The sequence below is a fragment of the Sus scrofa genome, chromosome 13 (genome assembly GCF_000003025.6).
Source record: "Sus scrofa isolate TJ Tabasco breed Duroc chromosome 13, Sscrofa11.1, whole genome shotgun sequence".
Lineage (NCBI taxonomy): Eukaryota > Metazoa > Chordata > Mammalia > Artiodactyla > Suidae > Sus > Sus scrofa.
Genome location: NC_010455.5, coordinates 120913777 through 120935376, shown reverse-complemented (window position 1 = coordinate 120935376; position 21600 = coordinate 120913777). Strand labels below are relative to the sequence as shown.

Sequence of the window (21600 nt, the reverse complement as noted above, 5' to 3'; positions counted from 1 at the left end):
TCAGTTTATTTTCTGGTTTCAATAGAACAAGTTGAAATCATCGCAGAAGGATAAAGTTCGTCAGTTTATGATCTTCACACAATCTAGTGAAAAAACAGCAGTAAGTTGTCTGTCTCAAAATGACTGGAAGTTAGATGTTGCAACAGACAATTTTTTCCAAAATCCTGAACTTTATATACGAGAGAGTGTAAAAGGATCATTGGACAGGAAGAAGTTAGAACAACTATACAATAGATACAAAGGTGAGTGCTTGTGACTTTAAATATTTCGAACCAGGTTTTCCAAAGTTACATGCTTCTTGTGAGAAATCAGATAATACAGAGAACATTAATTGGGTGGATGTGTCCAACAGAGCTTTTTAGATCTTCGAATTACTTTAAGAAATGGGATAAATTTTTTTCTTCTGTGCAGTACAATTTCCTCTTAGCCTCTTCATTTCCTCTCCCTTTGTCCCCTTATTTTTACTTCCCCATGATTCAATTTGAGAATGTGGGCTGGGGGACTAGGTTTTTCCCCTCATTTCCTTTTTCTTTTTCGTTTCTTTTTTTTTTTTTTTTTTTTCGTCTTTTGTGTTTTTAGGGCCACACCTATGGCATATGGAGGTTCCCAGGCTAAGGGCTGAATTGGTGCTACAGCTGCCGGCAGCCACAGTAACACTAGATCCAAGCCGCATCTACGGCCTACACCACAGCTCACAGTGAGACCAGGGATAGAACCTGTGTCCTCATGGATGCCAGTCAGGTTCATCAACCACAACAGGAACTCCCTCATTTTCATATAACTCAGCTGATTTCAAGAAAACCTGCCAAATTTAATGTTTATTTTTCTTTTAAAGGCCATACCTGCATCATATGGAAGTTCCCAGGCTAGGGGTCGAAACAGCAGCAGCTACCAGGCCATGCCACAGCTACAGTGATGCCAAATCCAAGCTGCATCTGTGCCTTATACCACAGCTTGTGGCAACACCAGATCCTTAACCCATTTGATCGAGGCCAGGGGTCGAACCCCACATCCTCATGGATATTAGTTGGATGCTTAACCTGCTCAGCCACAACAGGAACTCCCTGTGCACATTTTTTATTCCTAGAGATGTTGGCTAATCATGTTTGACAGCAGTGTATGAGTGCTTCTTTCTCCTTGTATTTATTGTTACTTAAATTTTTTGCTGTCTCAAAAGTAAATATTGATAGTTTTTTTTTTAACTTGAACAGCAGATGTGTGTATTGTGATTAGGATTGAATTGCAGAGGTAATGGTTTTTCTGATACTCTTATTTATTTATCAAATGAATTTATCACATCTGTAGTTGTATAATGATCATAACAATCTGATTTCACAGGATTTTCTGATACTCTTTTAAGTGATTTCTGTAGTGAAATGAACTTTAAGAAAAATAGTATTTCTGTATATAATACTGTTTAGAATGTCTCTGTAAAATATGGATATGTTCAGTAAAAATTCTTTATCCCTGTATAGGAATGTCTGATTTTTTTGAATGTTTATAAATATGGGACATTTTTCAATGAAAAAAGTGAGACTTTTAAAAATCAGGTGCCTCTTTGGATATATATCCTGCTGTTTTCCTTAAGAATGCTATTTCACGGGCAGAGTGACTTTAAATATTATAGGGGGAAGATATCTGTTAGAGTAATATTGCCTTATGTTTTTGTCTATTTTGATCATTTTTTTTTAATGAAGCAAAAATCATTACCTTTTTCAGATTCAGGAATAGCATAGTAAAATAAAACACTAATTTAATATTGTATTGTTGTTTTTAAAGATCCTCAAGATGAAAATAAAATTGGAATAGACGGTATACAGCAGTTCTGTGATGACCTGGCACTCGATCCAGCCAGCATTAGTGTGTTGATCATCGCATGGAAGTTCAGAGCAGCAACACAGTGTGAGTTTTCAAAACAGGAGTTTATGGACGGCATGACAGAGTTAGGGTGAGTATAATTACCATAGGAAATTAGGTATATTACTATGGGAATTACTGTGGAATTGACATTTGTGCCCTATAAATAGAAATGGGCTAATATCCTAGTTCTTTCCCGTGTCAAGTTATCTTTGCAGTTAGTGCCATCTATTCTATATGTATTATGCTTTTGTCATTTGTTTCTATGGGAGGTTCACTAGTATTACTATTACTATGCCTTAGGAGTTCTCTTGTGGCTCAGTGGGTTAAGATCTGGAGTTGTCACTGCAGCAGCTCAGGTTGCTACTGTGACACGGTTTTGATCCCTGTCCCAGGAACTTCCACATGCCACAGGTGTGGCCAAAAAAGAAAAAAAAAAAAAAAACCCATGCTTTAATATTTGAAATATTAAATTTCATTGATAATTGAAATGAGCAAGTTTTAAATTATTTCCTAAGGTGAGGCTGTGAACTCTGAATTTATAAACTCCTAGAATTTTAAAATCTTGACGTATACCTTGATAGCTTATTAGCTAAATGTCTTAGGATAAATACATTGAGAAGTCAGGTAGAGGTTTTACCTGTGGCCTCTAGTTGTCTGTGTTTAATGAGGCCACGAAAGTATTTAGTGTGTGGATAGGTAACAGGCTGCCCTTTGAGTTTTTAGTGGGTGCTTTTGAATAATAACAGCTAAACATTTGTCAAAAATTTATCTTATTTCAGGAACTGTGCTAGGTAAGAACTTCACCTGTGAGAGAAGTAGTGTTTATATCTGCATTTTAGAGAATAGGAAACAGAGGTAAAGAGGAAATACAGAGTTAGGTGGTATGCCAGAATTTGAACTCAGACATGCTGATTCTTGAGCCTAAGGGACATTGTAATCAGTTACCGTCCAGACAAGACATGAAAACCTTAGCAGTAATTTGAACAAGGTAAATTTAAAAAATTTTTATTGTGTTAAAGGAGTAAAGGAAAACTCTTAAGTATAACAGAGATGGCAGTTGCAAGAAGCTGCCACCACCCCTGAAGCTGAGGAAGGTAAACAAGGAAGGAACCTAGAAACTTAAGAGGATCCCCACAAGGCTGAGATTCGGACCCCAGAAGACAGTGTGTGGCTACTGCAGGAGCATGATGCCTCACCTACCTCTCTGGTGGAGAAGCTAGCTGCGATTTACTCCCAGCACTCTGAAATCCTTGCTCTCTGCAGAAAACAGACTGGCATAAGAAAAAGTTCCTTCATCCACCCTTTCCTTGCCCTCTGTTGGTAGAACCTAATAGTGAGCCAGCTGGCCAGAAAAATGAAGTCTCACAATTTGTAGTCTCCTGCAAATAGTCGCAAAGTAGAGGAAAGAAGGATGGGTTTAAAGCTGAGAGACAATAAATTAATAACTGGCTTAGACACACTATGTTCTATGACTAGAGCCAGCCCTATCCAGAACTTGCTGGAATTTTCTGTGCTAGGACAGGTTTCATTAGGACTCACTTTTTTTTTTTTTTTTTTTCATTTGAAAGTGAATTCATGCTAAATGTAATGAATGTCAAAATCAAAATTTTAATTTACAAACTAATGATCTGGGAGACATACTAAAGAACATAGAAGGAAAATAAAATAATAAATGATTTAAAGGAAAAAATGTGGAATGATTGGTTTGCGGAATCTATAACAGACTCTTTCTACCTTAAGGCTGCTGTGTGGAAAGTAGGACTTAGCACTTGGACACTTTCAGCTCCTTGGAAGTTGAATGCTTTGCAAATACGGAAAAAGCTTAATATTGATTTGAGATAACTTCAGTTAGAGTTGATTAGAAGCTCAGCTGATGTTTATCTTGATACTTTGTATATAACAAAGAGTAGGTTTTCAGGAGGAATGCTTTCTCACCTAACCAAGAGACTGCTTTCAGTGTATTTGGAAGCTAGACATGTGATTTGTTTCCATGTGAGGATATCTACTACAGTTTAAGCTGGTGATTGTTATGCTGATAGTACTCCTCTGTCCATTACAGCTGACTTCTACAGTTCGGGTGTGTTGACAGTCTAGTGAGTTACATAATTAAAAGTAATGGCCCATTTCTTTTAAAAATAGTAGCTTTTTCTAACATTTAATCACCCCAGATCTTTATTCCTCCACCTGACCCCCATACTTGTTAGTAATATAATGTAAAAAGATGAAATTTCAATGGATTTTTTTTTAAAAAAGAAGTTCTATGACATAAATGTAAGCTGTTGTGAAGTAAGTAAGTTCTTAATTTATAGTGGAAAAGTTTATCTTTTATAAACTTAATTTTACAATATAGATGTGACAGCATAGAAAAACTAAAGGCCCAGATACCCAAGATGGAACAAGAATTGAAAGAACCAGGACGATTTAAGGATTTTTACCAGTTTACTTTTAATTTTGCAAAGAATCCAGGACAAAAAGGATTAGGTAAGAATTTTTTAAATTATATGGTATTTCAAATATATTCATATACATTGACAGTGTCACTTTTGTTTGTAATAGAATGTTCTGTGTTTTGAACATAAAGTTGTTATCATTTAATAAAAATGAGAAAAAATGAACTTCTAGTTATTCAGAAAATACCCTGCCCATTCAGTAAGACTTTGGATATGATATGTGAACCACTGTTTTTTTTTTTAAGAACTACAGTGCAGAAATAAGCAGTTGTTAAAATTCCATTGACATACGTATGTACATTTGCATGTTTGTTTGTTTGTTTATTACCCAGAAGATACTGTAGCACCTTAAGATGATAAGTTATTTCACTGTGGATCTGGCAAAATGGCATTGTAAACTTTCTACGTCATAGAATGCCAGATAAATCTATTTGGTATGATTTATTTGGACACTATAAGAGAGAATAAAAGGGTGATTATCATTCATAATCTTAACCAGAAATAGCCATTATTAAAGGTTAGTTCAGGAGTTCCTGTTGGTGCTCAGCATGTTAAGAGCCCTACTAGTATCCATGAGGATGCAGGTTTGATCTCCTGCCTCACTCAGTGGGTTAACGGTCTTTCATTGCCGTGAGCTGTGGTATAGGTCAGAGATGCGGCTTGGGTCTGGTGTTGCTGTGGCTGGGGCGTAGGCCAGCAGCTACGGCTCTAATTCCACCGCTAGCCTGGTAACTCCCGTATGCTGCTTATGTTGCGTGTATGGCCCTAAAAAGACAAAAAACAAACAAACAAAAAAAGCAATTTAGTTCAGTTGTTTTTACTGCAGTAATAACCACACATTTGCTTTGGGGATGGCTAGGGGATGTAAAATAAAACCTACAGTGTAACTTGCAGATTCCTCAGAAAAAGTAGACAGAGCATAATACAAAATAATTATTATGAGTGTGAAAGTTTTAGATAAAAGGAGAACCGAGTAAAAGCTGGAATGGTTGGGAAATGCTTCCTGGACAAAATGGGGTGTGAACAAAAGGTTCTGGCTGGGCAAGGGACAGAATGGTGTTCCAGAGAGAGGATAAATAGTAATGAAGGTTTCAGACTTCAGAAATAATCTTGGCTTTCTTTGTGAAAGAGAGAAATGATCTGATTGTAGTGGAAGTGCTTGCTTGGAGCTTAAATTGGTGAGATTTAGTATTAGGCCTTTTAAAAAAGCAGAACAGTAAGGCTTAAATTGGAATTTGTGGGCAGTGGGGATGCACTGGAGATTTTGATCGTGGCAGTAGCTTCCATTTAATGTGAACTTTCAGTGTGCCTGGTGATGTGCACTGCCTCATTTAATGTTTAAACACTTTATGAGTTATTCATTTTTCAATAGTTGATCAGCTACCATGTGCCAGTCATAGAATGCTAGGTATTTTTTAATCCTTATTTTGCAGATGAGGAAACTGAGGCACAGCAAGTTAAATAACTTATCTAATGATGGAAGTGAGTTTGTTTTTGATTTTGAAGATACAGTACTTGGAGAGGCTTTTGGGGGCCTCTTGTACTAATCCTTCTTTATTTTTTAAATTTTAATTAAAAAAAAATTTTTTTTTATGGCTCTACTTGCAGCATACAGAAGTTCCTGGGCCAGGGATTGGATCTGAGCTGGAGCTATAACCTGCGCTGTAGCTGCAGGAACACCAGATCCTTTAACCCACTGTACTGGGCTGGGAATCAAACTCTCTCCTCCACAGCGACCTGAGCCGCTGCAGTGCGATAATTAAACCACTGTGCCACAGCAGGAAGTCCCTTTATATTGTAGATTTGAAAGAAAAAAAAACACTGAGAGAAGGATGATATGAATAAGAGTTAGATTGAGGAAGTGTGATTGAAAGCTAGTGGAAGCGATGAATGTACAACATTTGTATTAGAGAATTGGCCTAAAGAGTAACTAAACTTGACTGAGTTGATTAAAGATTTCAAAGATATCTATAAAGCATCATTTGAAATAGTGATATCTGCTTTCCAGCTGATCCTTCAGTTTAGGTTGGAGATACAGGAAATTTTCTCATTTTGCAGGCAAACTAAACTGGGATAGCTAGTGATAGTTTCTTTATTGTCTCTCTGTGGCCACCAGCTAACTGGACTATTTTTTCTAGTCTCTTTTTTTCCCACAAATAAAAACCAGTTAAAGTCTTTAAGTTTACATGTATACACTCAAAGAATTATTTTTGTTGTGTTTAGAAATGTAGTGCATTATTTTGATATGACTAGAGAAGATGTTCTTGACTATCAAATGTTGGTTTAAAGGAGCTGAACCTATTTCTTAACTATATCCCTACCCCTTACTAGAACACAAAATAAATGATATTTTGGGGTGACTAGTTTTGATATTGAATCTTAGTTTTTATTATATTTGGTGAATATAAAGCTGAAATAACATTTTAGAGATATTGGATATATTAATATGGTAAATTGGAATTTAATTACAGATTACAGGGAAAGTTGAGAAAAATACTATGCTGAAGAATTAGATTTTAAAATTATGTTTTTTTTCTGTTACGTAATAAGTAGTGAGCTTAAGAAAAATGCAGGATTGGAGTTCCCTTTGTGGCTCAGTGGTAAAAAAATGACCCTGACTAGTATCCATGAGGATGTGGGTTCACTCCCTGGCCTCACTCAGTGGGTTAAGGATCAGGTGTTGCTGTGAGCTGTGGTGTAGGTCACAGATGCGGCTCGGATCCCGTGTTGCTGTGGCTGTAGTAGAGGCTGGCAGCTACAGCTCCAATTCGACCCCTAACGTGGGAACTTCCGTATGCCATGGATTTGGCCCTAAAAAGACAAAAATAAAAGAAAAATGCAGTATGGTTTAATGGGTATAGAGTTTCTGATTTGTAAGATGAAAAGAGTTCTGGAGATTCCTTCTATAACAATATGAACGTACCTAACACTATTGACCTATACACTTAAAAATAGTTAAGATGACAAATTTTATGTGTAATTAACTACAATTTATAAGTTGTTTTTAAGGAGTTCCCATTGTGGCTCAGTAGGTTGAGAACCCAACTAGTATCCATGAGGACGTGGGTTTTATCCCTGGTCTTGCTTGGTGGGTTAAAGGATCTAGCATTGCCACGAGCTGCAGTGTAGGTCTCAGATATGGCTTGGCTCTGGTGTGGTTATGGCGTAGGTCAGCAGCTGCAGCTCCAATTTGACCCTAGCCTGAGAACTTTATATGCTGCAGGTGCAGCTCTAAAAAGACATAAATAAATAAATGAATGAATGAATGGATGTTGTTTTTTAAAAGGCCCCAGGAATTCCCTTGTGGCACAGCAAGTTAAGATCCCACTGTGGTGCCTGTTCAATCCCTGGCCCAGGACCTTCTGCCTGCCATAGGTGCAGCCAAAAAAAAAAAAAAAGCCCCAAACCATAGAATGTACAGCACAGAAGGAACTCTAATGTAAAATAATGGACTTTGGTGACTAATATTGTCTTTTCAGTTATAAGAAATACACTCCGCTAAAACAAGATGTTAAAATAATGGACACGAGGGAAAGATGGGGTAAAAGTATATGGAAACTCTGTACTTTCTGATCAGTTTTTTCATAAACTGAAAACGAAAAAAGTCCTAATTTTTTAAATAAAATAATAAAGGACAAATCATAATTTCTCTTTTACATTTATTAGTATTGGATATAAGGAGAGGTAATGACTTCCTTAGTTGAATAACTTAAAAAAGTAAATAGTTTTCTTGACAGCCTTTCTAAGGGTTCAGAGGGCTCTTAAATTATAATGTTTGGCAGAAAGGAATTAGGACATCATATGAGTGGAGGTGAGGCCCAAAACAAATTGGCAAAGAGTGGCAGTGACAGCACTGTGGTTTATTTATAAATAGCTGTGGTAGTTATAATGAGAGCTGGTGTTCTCCATGTTTTCTCATTTTTTTAAACCTTATTTCTTGTGACACCAGAATAGGGTGCTTCCTTTTTCACCATCTGTATGAGTTACCTGCCATTTCTGATAGTCTTCTGAATCTTAAGTTTGAAAGGGATTTCATAGGTCCTTGGTTGACTCTAACCAATCCAAAGAAGCATCCATACCTGATACTTAAGTTTTTACTTTTGAACACACAAGGCAGAGATTGGACACAAATCGTTTTAGAAGGTGGTCTGTTCTCATCACAGAATAATCTTACTTGTTATCACACACTTTTTCCTTGTTAAGCTAACATCTTTGTCTTCATAACTTTGACCATTGCTCTTATTTGTCCTCTGCTGCTGCACAAAGGAAGTCTTAATCCTTTGAATTGCTCTCATTTACCCCTTTTCCTTTTTTTCAGGTCAGCATTTCACTTTTTTTTAACTATTTTTCATTTGAGAAGACCTTTGTTAAATTCCTGTTGCTGTTTCCCCTAGCTACATTTCTAATTTCTCATTTTCTCTTAAAACTGAACATAATAGGAAGGAAGGAGGCTATTTTAATGTAGAGCACCATGGGACTGTTTTTTTTGTGAGACTGTTAATTCTGTTGTTCAAAAATTACATTTGTTTTTTAGTAGCCATTTCATTTTTAGGACCATCCTGAGTTTATTAGACTAAAGTCTGTAGGTTATTATTATTATTATCATTATTATTATTTGCTTTTTAGGACTGTACCTATAGCATATGGAAGTTCCCAGGCTAGGGGTCCAATCAGAGCTGCAGCTGCTGGCCTACATGACAGCTACAGCAACTTGGGATCCAAGCCACATCTGTGACCTACGCCACGGCTCATGGCACCACCAGATCCTTAAACCACTGAGTGAGGCCAGGGATCAAACCCACATCCTGGTGGATACTAGTTGGGTTCATAACTGATTGAGCCACAATAGGAACTCCCGTTTTCTTTTCTTCTTTTATTTTTTTTCGTAGATTATTTTCTTACGTACTGTGGTAGTTCAGCCAGAATCTTACACCTGCGCAGTTGATTTTAAAAAAATGTTAACATTGTTAAACATTTACTTTAATATTTAGAAATAACTTTAAAGGGCGTTTTAAAAGTCTATTTTCATTTGCATAATTCCATTTGGTTCTCATAACAATCCTTTGAGCTAAGTGAAACCTCTCTCTTTGTCATAAAGATGAGGAAAATCATATTCAGAGAGACTGATCTATTAAGGTCGTATAACTTTAGAGCTGGTAGAATTGGGACTCAATTTCAGATCTTCTGACTCTACATTTTATATTATTTTTATTATGTTGTGCAAATTGTAGATATTTCTAGGTAAATGAAGATATTGTAGGTAGGATTTTAAATCACCATGCATCGTCCCTAGTGAGTTGGAAGCATTTTGTTCCCCTTAGGGAAAGTGGATCTAGTCTTAGTTCATTTCTGTGTTTATCCAGCACTCAGTTGATCATCTTTTATGAAGTAGCACATTACCCTTGTTGGTTCTGTTTGAAAGAATGACACTGGGATTATCTCTGTTTGCATTTTTAATTTTATCATAAGAGCTTAATAATTCATTCTGCAAGTATTTCAGTTTTAGGTAGTATTACTGATAGGACTTGCTTATCTCTTTTTTTCTTGTATTATCATTCTATTTATTCTAACTGCTGTTGTTGCTTCTTATTACATTATTATTGAATTTGTTCTCTTTCCAGTCCTGTGAGGCTAGGTACTGAACTGAATTATGAAATTTGAACTTAGTTGCTTGAGGCTACTGAACTAGTGATAGAGATTTAAGAGGCTAAATTACTGTATTAAACCACTTCTGTAGCTGGGCTGTACTCTGTCACTCAGACATTTCTATCTACAGGGCAGTTTTTCCTCTGCTTGTGACAATTGACATTTTATCCCTAAACAACTTACCTTACAATGTTTCAGCTCTAAATAATAACTTATTGATCTTTTTGAGTATTCCTGTTTCATTCAAAAACATTTATTGGCTGCTTACTCTGAGAGCATGGAGTTAGGAACATCTTAAGTATGTCTTGGTGAGTTTGCAAAGTCTTCACAAAGATTAAAATTTTTGAGCCCTGAAGAATGAATTTATGTTTTCAAAGCCAAAAGAAGCCATCTCTAATGTGGAGAGATTAGCAAGTTCAATTGCTTAGAGACATAGCACCTTTGAGAAACTCCAAGTAAGTTCATTTGACTAGAAATGTAGATTTTTTTATCTGAAGGCAATGGAAAATACTGCAGTTTTTAAAAAGTTAATAGACTTTATTTTTTGAGCTATTTTAGTTTTACAGCAAAATTGAGCAGAACGTATAGAGATTTCCCAGCTCTGATTTTTTTTTTCATCTTTTAAAGTTTTAGTTTTAAAGTTTTAGAAATTTATATGCCTGAAAAGTTGATTTACAATGTCGTGCCATTTTTTTCTTTTTCTCCCCCCCCCCGATCTTTTTATTGTCTCTATTTCTTTGCCTTTTCTAGAATGTCATAACGTTGGAATCTTACAATATGCAGTTTTTGTGGATTTACCTCTTTCACTTAGTAACATTATTACGCATTTGTTTTCCTCCATGTCTTTTCGTGGCTGGAAAAAGCCCATTTCATTTTAGCACTGAATAGTTTTCCTTTGGATGTCCAACAGTTTATATATCTGTTTACCTGCTATAGGACATCTTGGTTGCTTCCAAGTTTTGGCAGTTATGAATAAACCTGTAAACACCTGTGTACCAGATTTTTTGTGTGGATATAAGTTTTCAGTTCATTTGGGTAAATGCCAAGGAGTGTGATTGCTGGATCATATGGTAAGCATAGTTTAGTTTTTTAGGAAACTGTCAAACTGCTCCAAAGTGGCTATACTATTTTGCATTCTCACCATCCATGAATGAGAGTTCCTGTTGCTTCCCATCCTCACCAGCATTTGGTGTTGTCAGTGTTGTGGATTTTGGCCATTCTAAAAGGTGTGCAAGTGTATCTCATTGTTTTAATCATTGAAGAATTTTAACATGGGAGTGAAACCAAATTTATATGCCTGAAAAGTCTTTCTGAAAGCAGTGCGGTCCTTTAAAAGGAGTGGAGGCAGAACTAGAGGAACAGAGATTTGTTCTGAAGCTATTGCAGTGATTTAGTTAGATATGAAGAGGACCCTAGCATAGGGCCTGCAAGTGGGGATGGAGAAGATAATAGATTTAAAAGGTACTTAGAAGCCAAAATGAGAAAGCTTTGATTGATTACAAGTTTGATGAGGTCTGAGTTCTCAACCCCCATTTGGGGACACTTGGAAGTTGGGGTGGTGGTGGTATTTTTTTGGTAAATTGTTACAGTGACTGAGGGTTTCTACCAGGACTGGGGGCTGCTGAAAGACCTACAATGGCATAGCAGTTCCTCACAACGAAAATTTGTTTTTCATTGAGAAACACTGTAGGGTGATGACATTCATTGAGAGAGAAGAAAAATGGGGTAAGATAATGAGTTCAGTTTGAGCCCTGTTGAACTTGAATTGTTTATGAATCCCCAGTTGAAGATGCCCTTAGGCAGTTAGATATAAGAATCTAGACCACAGAGATAGAATTTTCAGATTTAGAACTTGTGAGAGATGATTGAGCATATAACTTGAAAAAAGGTAAAGGTTTGAAAAATCTACTGAGAGAAGTAGAAGTGGTTATTGCTGACATACAGCGTCATAGAACATCAACATTTAATGGCTGAATGGAGGAAGAGGAGCCAGTAAAAGAAAATAAGGCCGAGAGAACAGAGAAAAATTAATAGAGTGATATCATTAAAGCTCAAAGAAGTGACAATTTCATCTAGTAGGTGTGCTCAACTTTGTCAAGCACAGCAGAAAGCCAACTAATAGAAGGACCTAAAGGTTTATTTGGCAACTAGAAGGGTTTTGGTGACCCTTCAGAGATTACTTTCAGTGGGATGAGTGACAGAGGTGGACCCCAGTTTATAGAATTAGAGAGTATGGGAGGTGGAGAAATTGGACAATGAATGTAGTTTACAAAAAGTTCTTTTACAACCTGAACTATTTTTTTTTTTTTTTATTGGCTTCACCAGCTACATAAGGAAGTTCTGGGGCCAGGGATTGAATCCGAGCCACAGATGCAGCAGCACTGGATCCTTTAACCCACTGTGCCAAGCCAGGGATCAAACTCGTACCTCTGCAGTGACCCAAGCTACTGCAGTCAGATTCTTTTTTTTTTAATTAAAAATTTTTTTGTTATAGTTGATTTACAACATTGTGCCAATTTCTGCTGTGCAAGAAAGTGACCCAGTCATCCATATATATAAAAATTCCCTTTCTTATATTAAAAAATGGAACACTTCATAAATTTGCTTGTCATCCTTGCACAGGGGCCATGCTAATCTTCTCTGTATTGTCCCAATTTTAGTATATGTGCTCCCGAAGCAAGCACTGCAGTAAGATTCTTAACCCACTTTGCTACAGTGGGAACTCCACCCTGAACTTTTCAACCATAATAACATGTACGTTCCTACTTTTGTCAGATTCTTATGTTAGTATATCAGTGGACAAATGGGCTTTTATGGGTGTCTCATGGTTTACAGTTATTGGATATTTCATTTTTTCTCATTGTCTAAAAATTAATTGAAAAGAGAAAAATGCTAACACTAGTAACAAGGTTAGTTCTCATAAATTCAGTGCGTTCAAAGTGAAGAAGGATATCATCAGGCATGCAAATAACAGCAAATCCTACTACACATGCTAATAATAACAGTAATTTCAGTGCACTTTAAGCTAGACATAAGTTTAGTTGATAAAATGCTAAAATGTAGAGTTCCCGTCGTAGCGCATCGGAAACAAATCCGACTAGAAACCATGAGGTTGCAGGTTGGATCTCTGGCCTTCCTCAGTGGGTTAAGGATCTGGTGTTGCCATGAGCTATGGTGTAGGTTGCAGACGTGGCTCAGATCTGGTGTTGCTGTGGCACTGGCATAGGCCGGCAGCTGTAGCTCCGATTAGACTCCTAGCCTGGGAACCTCCATATGCCGCAAGTGCGGCCCTAAAGGAAAAAAAAAAGAAAATACTAAAATGTGAAGAACCTGAAGGAATGTTGGGTATAGAGCCTTAAAGAGTGTAAAGATTAGAGAAGAATTATGATTAGGAATTGGAGTCGTTGAGATGGCATCCCTCAAAAGAACAGTAGTTCCTTTTTTAGATTGCAGATCTTTAGATTAATAATGCTACCATTTTTATGTCCTGAAAGTCAAGGTCAGCCTGTGAAGAGTTGTTAAACAAAATGCTAAATATCAACTCACTTTAAACTTTCCCTGTTCAGAGCATTCCGTGGAGACTTCATTGGGTTTTATAGTGGCTAATTTTAGTAGTCCATTGAAAAAGGGAGTTTTGAAAGTTGTATACGGTTAACAATTGTCTGCCTGGTTGTTTAATGAAAAGTATCTTTAATAAAGCTGGATGCAGTTTGGCTTGGGGAAAAAAAAGAATTGGCGTCAAATTTCTAGTTCTCTTAAAACACGGGGATCTGAACTTGACTTTCAGACATATTTTCATAAGCACATTTAAAGTAAGACTCTACTCTTTCAGGATTATCTGTGAAGGGAACAGGTTAGCTAGTAAGGGGGTGAAAGATTTTTTAAAGATAGGTGGTAACTTGAGCATGTTCCTTTGTGGAGGTGAAATCTAGAAGACAGGGCAAAGTTGAAGATACAGGGAGAGAAGAAACCTAATCAACACACTAGATTCCTTGAAAAGGCAGGATGGTGTATTGGGTGCAGAGGAGCGGTGTTAGGGGCTTAACCTTGCCTAGGAGGAAAAAGAAACCCCTTTTCCACTGATTTTGAAGGAAGATATAATGATAGATTTGAAGGTAAGTACATTTGCCCATGGAGCCATAGGAAGTTTGTTCATTCAGCAGTTCCTGAAAGCTTACTGTATGTTTCAGTCTGCTAGTTTGGGGGTATGTAGTCCCTGTCCTTGAGGAGGTAAAGGTCCAGTGAAGATGGTAGATTTTTTACCTTATGACTTACAAGGTTTTTCTTTGAGGTAGGACATGAGCCTTTTGGGAGCCTTTTGGGAGTCTCTTACAATTTCTTAGTTTATCCAGAGTGTATCTAAAAGGACTTTTAAGTTACTTGGGGTATAATTTTTCCTGACCTGGAAATGTTAATTCACAAAAGCTTGACATAGCTACTTCAGTATCTTGAAAGGAATCATAGTTCGTTCTTCCTGTCGTATGACAGAGTTTTTTTGTCTGGTGGTAATTTTGCTGCCTTACCTTCTCTGCTCCAAAATCAATTATTTAAATCCTCTTCATCAAAATTTTTAAAAGACAAATCTTAGTTTATCATTAATTTTAAAAATCAATATTCTTAATGGTCTTCTTGAGGTCAGGATCAGTCAGCCAACAACTTGGAGTGTAAAATTGGTTATGATTGTGGGTAGTAATTCTTTGAATTACAGCTTTAAGTGTACATCAGTGATTTTCAACTAGGGGCAATTTTGCCTCCCCAGGGACCTTTGGCAGTATATGGAGGTATTTTTGGTTTTTACCACTGGGGATAGGATAAAACAGCTACTGGCATCTAGTGAGTAGAGACCAGGGATGCTGCTGCTGATGCTGTATTGCATAGGACAGCCCCCCACGACAAAAATCATCTGACTCCAAATGTCAAAAGTGCTGAGGTCAAGAAACACTAATTTAGGAGTTCCTGCTGTGGCACAGCAGGATTGGGAGCACTGGGATGCAGGTTCTATCCCCAGCCTGGCACAATGCGTTAAGGATCTGGCCTTGCTGCAGCTGTGGCGTAGATCAAAACTGCGGCTCAGATCTGACCCTTGGCCCGGGAGCTCTGTATGCTGCTGGACAGTCAAAAAATAAAAAAGAAACACTGGGAGTTCCCCTTGTGGGTCAGCAGATTACAAACCCAGCTAGTATCCATGAAGATGCAGGTTTGATTCCTGGCCTTGATCTGTGGATTAAGGATCTTGGATTACTGTGAGCTGTGGTGTAGTCGCACACATGGCTCTGATCCCCGTGGCTGTGGCTGTGATGTAGGCCTGCAGCTGTAGCCTGAGAACTTCCATATGCCGCAGATGCAGTCCTAAAAAAAAACAAGAAAAGAAAAGAAACACTGGTTTACATCAACATCTGAGTACTTATGAGTTAGTCAAACATGCTTATCTATATTATCTCATTTAAACTTAAGAAACCCCCTATGAGTTAAGGACCTGGCGTTGCTGTGAGCTGTGGTGTAGGTTGCAGATGCAGCTTGGATCCTGCTTTCCTGTGGATGTAGCTGTGGCTGTGGCGTAGGCCGGCAGCTGTAGCTCCCATTTGACCCCTAGCCTAAGAACCTCTATATGCTGTGGGAGCGGCCCTAAAAAGCAAAGGGAAAAAAAAAAAAAGAAAAGAAAGAAAGAAATCCCCTATGAGGTAAGTGAAATCCTTCTTGCTCTAAAAGAGCTATTCATTAGTGATGGAAGTAGGATACAAAGCTTGGACTACCTCTATAGGAAATTTTTCTTGTGTAAGTATTCAGGACATAAGTTTGTTTGTTTTTAAGGCTATCTTTTTTTCTTATGGTTTTTTTTGTTTTGTTTTGTTTTTTTTTTTTTTAGGGACAAATATTTCTGACATTTGAAATACATAATTTCTTTTTTTTTTAATTTAACAGATCTAGAAATGGCCATTGCCTACTGGAATTTAGTGCTTAATGGAAGATTTAAATTCTTAGACTTATGGAATAAGTTTTTGTTGGTAAGTTCATGTTTTCTGCAGTTTGCTTTGACAATAAATTAACATTTTAAAGCATGACTAACTCATCTCAGAGCATGTAATGAGATGTAATGAAAAATTTGATTTCCAGAATTTCATTATGTAAGTTGTTTTGCATTATTGTGTTTGGCATCATCAGGACTGGTTTTTTGAAACTCTTTTTAGTGATTTGGATGCTTTTTTTTTTTTCCTTAATAGGAACATCATAAACGATCAATACCGAAAGATACTTGGAATCTTCTTTTAGACTTCAGTACAATGATTGCAGATGACATGTCTAATTATGACGAAGAAGGTAACAAACTTGCCCTACCAGTTTTTTGTTTTTTTTTTTTTTTACAACTTGTCTTCTTATATCACACACTCTTTTTTTTTTTTTTTTTTTGTCTCTTTGCCATTTCTTGGGCCACTCCCGCTGCATATGCATGTTCCCAGGCTAGGGTTCTAATCAGAGCTGTAGGCACCGGCTTACACCAGAGCTACAGCAATGCAGGATCTGAGCCGCGTCTGCAACCTACACCACAGCTCACAGCAACGCCGGATCGTTAACCCGCTGAGCAAGGCCAGGGATTGAACCCGCAACCTCATGGTTCCTCGTCGGATTTGTTAACCACTGAGCCATGACGGGAACTTCTTATCACACACTCTTGAATTTCATCTACTTCTGTATTTCTTGGAGTTGAATTTCCCTCTTAGGAGCTTTTGTGTTCTTCTGAATATGTGAAATGCCTTCATCCTCTTTACCAATCCAAATCCTTTCCTTAAACACCAACTACATGTTCTTGTCTTCCAGAAAGGCATGAGTAATTTTCATCCATGTTTTAGATTTTCAGTTTACTTTAGGAACCTATTCTTTTTTTAGTATTTCAAGTTATTGTATATTTTTTATTGTTATGTGTTTGTCTTATCTGTGAACTTGATTGTAAACTCCTTAAGTTTAGTGACTTTGTCCAAATGGAAATGGAGTTTAGTTGCTTACTGGAATACTTTGTACAGTCATTGAATACTCACTGTTTGAATGCTTTTCTGCTGGTTCTTCATGTATGTATAAAGATGATTCTTCCGGAGTTCCTATCGTGGCGCAGTGGTTAACGAATCTGACCAGAAACCATAAGGTTGCGGGTTCGGTCCCTGCCCTTGCTCAGTGGGTTAATGATCTAGCGTTGCCGTGAGCTGTGTAGGTTGCAGACGCGGCTCAGATCCTGTGTTGCTGTGGCTCTGGTGTAGGCCGGCGGCTACAGCTCCAATTGGACCCCTAGCCTGGGAACCTCCATATGCCGCAGGAGCGGCCCAAGAAATAGCAAAAAGACAAAAAAAAAAAAAAAAAAAAAGATGATTCTTCCATCCACTCTCAGGACATGTGTTTTTGTTTTTTTGTAAATGGCAGTGGTTTACATTGATTTCTTCAGTTTAATCAGTTACATTGATTCCTTTCGCATTTACCTAGTTCCCATTGAGAATTAGCAGGATGTTGGTTTTTTGTTTGTTTTTTTGCTGTACCTGTGGCATGTGGAAGTTCCTAGGGCAGGGATCTAACCTGTGCCACAGTTTTGACCTGTGCCACAGCCACTGCATCACCATATCCTTAGCCCACTGCACCACAAGGGAACTTCCTAGCAGGACTTTTTTTTTTTTTTTTTTGATATTGTCAAATAGAGATAATCTTTGAAAAATCTCTAGTAACTATGGCCTCCTCGAAAGTGTCCTGAAACTGTTTAATCTAATCCCAGGTGTTACTTCCTTATCTTTGTTTTCACTGTCATGTCTTGTCATTTCATTGTCATGTTCCTTAAAAAGTGAGAAATAACTGATAATTGATGCTTTCTGTTAGGCCTTTCATAAAACTGGAGAACTTCCTGATTTGGAAGTTGACATATATGTAATTTTAAATCTTCTAGTAATTTATTATCATGAAATAGGATAGAGTTTGATCCTTGCTCTTAATTTCCTTTGCAAGGGTGCCACAAAATTCCAAAAAAAAGTTAATTCCAACCTACTATGCTTTTTAGCACTGGCAGCATGTCATCATATCAAGGCCAGATATGACCAGATTATTACTTTAGTAGCCTTCAGAAGACCATAATATTAATTACAAGGGGAGTTTTTTTTTTTTAATTCAAAGAATGATTAAATGTTGGAATAATATAGCAGAGAAAATGCAAGGAATATTTTAGGTAGAAACTTTAAAAGGCTAGAAATTTGGATGTCCTGTCAGTGGGAGTACTTATGATATCCTTAACAATTATGAGGGAGATAGTTTTTTTAAAAAAGGATTCTATTACAACATTAGCCTTGGAGTTCTGTTGCGGCTCAGTGGAAGCGAATCTGACTAGTAACCATGAGGTTGCATGTTCGATCCCTGGCCTCCCTCAGTGGGTTAAGGATCTGGCATTGCCATAAGCTATGGCGTAGGTTGCAGGCACAGCTTGGATCCTAAGTTGCTATAGCTCCAATTAGACCCCTAGCCTGAGAACCTCCATATACTTTGGGTGTGGCCCTAAAAAGCAAATAAAATAAAACAAAAAACCCATTAGCCTTATTTCTGTTTTTCTTTCTTTCCTTTCTTCCATTCCCCACCCCCCTCTAGGAGCATGGCCTGTTCTTATTGATGACTTTGTGGAATTTGCACGCCCTCAAATTGCTGGGACAAAAAGTACAACAGTGTAGCACTAAAGGAACTTTCTAGAATGTACATAGTCTGTACAATAAATTCAACGGAAAATTGCACAGTCAATTTCTGCTGGCTGGACTGAACTGAAGATCAATCCTCACAATTCAGACTGAGGGTTGAGACAAAACTTTAAGGATACATCTTGGACCATATCGTATTTCATTCTTCTAATGGTGGTTTGGGCTTGTCTTCTAGTCTGGGCCGCTCTAAACATTTATTATTCCAACATTGTGGATTTCATCTTATATCTGTGGACCATCCTAGTTTATTCTCCCATAAGTCTTAGAAGCTTTATGGTGATTATTTTGAGGTTTCCATTCTTGCATAAAGCACAATGCTGTCTTCATCAGAAAACAGTTTGGCATAAAAATTAAACATATGAACGTCACAAACAATTTATAAAAACTTCTTAAATATATGCTTTGGGCTAGTTGCAAAGACTATGCTGATAGCACTTCCAGTGAGAGTGATATATTTAAGTGTACCGGATCTGGAATGGTGTTTTGGTTTGGGGGGATTTTTTTTTTTTTCCTGGCAAATCACATGTATCATTAATGTGAGTAGAGTATCTGATGAAAAAAATGTCAAAATAACCAACGTGAAAAAATTTTAGGATAACTTGGTGGCCTACCCAAAAATGTTGTTGTGTTTTTAGACCCTTGATTTCAAAAGGTTCCACAGAACTAGTCTGCACTTATCTTACCCATGTTTATATATAGTTGTCTTACAGGGGCTTTTACTTAGAAAATGGCTGCATAATGTTAGATTCTACTCCTGTCTACATTATGCACTACATAATTGGATTTCATTATGATTTTGAAATGCTTATATGCCTGTCAAGTAAGTTAAACTATTTAATTTGTTTTGAACGTTTTAGATTGCTACATAATGCAGTATTCTAAATTTAGGCATGAAGGTTTATTTTTGGGTTTTTTTCGGTTTTTTTGTCAGCATACTATGGAACACAAATGAAATTCTCTTAATTTATAAAATAGTAGGAACTAAATTTTGATAATGGTCGTAATGAGCCATGAAGTTCAATTATAATATAGGTACTGCTCTTTCAGACACGTAGTCCATTTTTGATGACTTCTTATTTTGTTGAAATTGCTTTAATTGCTAATCACTGTGGTTGCCAAATACTTCAGGAGCAAAGATTTTTAAGCAAGCATGCACTTGATGCAAAATACCAATCTGGCTTCTATTTTCGTAAATTATTTAGCCTCTACTGTTTTTTTTTTTTCACTCAGATGAGCTCAGTTTTCACATTAAAGCAGAAATGTATCTTGTATGTTTTTTTGTTTCATTACAATACCTATGAACTGCTTTCATGCCGAAAATTCTCATTTTTCTATTCAGTTCTTGACATATGAAGAAGGATTTATTGCTTTCTTAAACATTTCTGTAAGGCACGCTAAAAAATGTGAAACGTCAGATACTGGATGGTTGGTTTTTAGCAGGAATAGATTTTGTTTGGTGTATCCAGGCACTCTCTAAGATCTAATGTTGAAATTTTCAAAGGAATATACTTCAGAATAGGAGTACATTATAATGTAGATGCGGAAATGATTTTAAGAAACAATGATATGTTAAAACTACTTTTTATGTACATGATTTTGAAATTGACTACAAAGCTTTCCCCATAGATGTTAATACTCTAATCATAAATTTAATTCAAGACTATGATTCTACCTGAAGAAAATTTTGAAAATTTCTATTCCGGTTACTGGAATTGGTCATTTAAAAAAAAGAAAAGTAAAAAGAAGAATCCTGCTGCTTTCAGTATTCCTGAGTTCATATTTGTAAATATTAAGAGGAACTTCAATTATGAAAAATTTTAAAAAGATATATATATACATATATATGTGTACTATTTTTTGTTTCCTGTCTTGAAAATTTTGAGTTATGGTATTGTTTTTGGATTGATTGATTGATTTGAGTATGCTGTGTTTTGAAATGAGATCCGATTAGCTTTTTTTCCCCAATATAAATTGTTTTTCGTAAAAGTCTGATACTGGTTCGTGGCCTAGTGCCTTGGGTTTTACAGACTTCCTTCTAAATGCAAGATCTTTTCAACAAAATAGTGTTTGTCATCAGTTTGGTACTAAACATTTATAATTACTGTGTAATTATAAACAGAAAATACATAGAGCTTTGAATATAATTATGTAGCATAAAAGTTAAGGTTGTTCACTCTATGATGGCGTCTTAGAATTAAACAGTACTATTACTAGGGCTGAAAAGAGAAGACTGATTTAATGTGGTGTGATTATTCTGAGGCTAAATGGTTACAGGGAATATTTTGTACTAAAAAACTTATGCATAATGGCTGTGTGTGTGTGAGTGTGTGTCTGTGAGAGATTGACAGGTTGAAAGAGACATACATGCACACACACATACAGACAACTTGAATTGCTTTAATTCATTAGTGTTTCAGTCTTCATTCTGATAAACTCCCCATGGTGAATCTTTGTTTTAAATTGAACCGCAGGTACAGTTTCCTTTTTGCCAAATGTCGAAACAGGTACACATTTTAAAATGTAATGCTTTTTAAATAGTAAAAGTGTATAAAATTAGAAGTGCCCACATATAAAAATACTTGAGATCAAGATTATCTTTAATGACTTATCATCTGCATATCTCTGTAAGTTCAATTGTGTTTCTTACATCCCTGTCATATTACCAACAGAGGCAATAAAAGCTTCAGTGAAATTGCCATGACTAAATCTTTTCACATATTATTTCAGTGTAATATTTTTTAAAGACTAAAATATACCAGAAAACTTTTCCAGGAAAGATAATTATTCATGGGAAGATCATTGTAATGGCAAGTTTTGGGGAGAAAAAAACATGCCAAGTCTTGTTTACTACATTTAAAATGTTTACAATTATACTGGGCTGCTTTATTAACAGTACTGTAGTTGTATAGTATGGCATTGTAGGTATGTGT

The 21600-nt window shown here is 36.6% G+C and overlaps 1 protein-coding gene across 2 annotated transcripts in view; it reads left to right on the top strand.

The window, feature by feature from the left end:
• The window catches only part of DCUN1D1 (defective in cullin neddylation 1 domain containing 1), a 36825-nt gene extending 15449 nt beyond the window's left edge, over positions 1–21376 (top strand). For both annotated transcript variants that reach the window (XM_003358695.4, XM_021069885.1), the window contains exons 2-7: positions 26–242; positions 1780–1948; positions 4211–4341; positions 15879–15961; positions 16178–16274; positions 18567–21376. In XM_003358695.4, coding sequence (XP_003358743.1) covers positions 26–242; positions 1780–1948; positions 4211–4341; positions 15879–15961; positions 16178–16274; positions 18567–18646 — 777 coding nt within the window. In that variant the 3' untranslated portion in view covers positions 18647–21376. The remainder of the gene's footprint in view (positions 1–25; positions 243–1779; positions 1949–4210; positions 4342–15878; positions 15962–16177; positions 16275–18566) is intronic.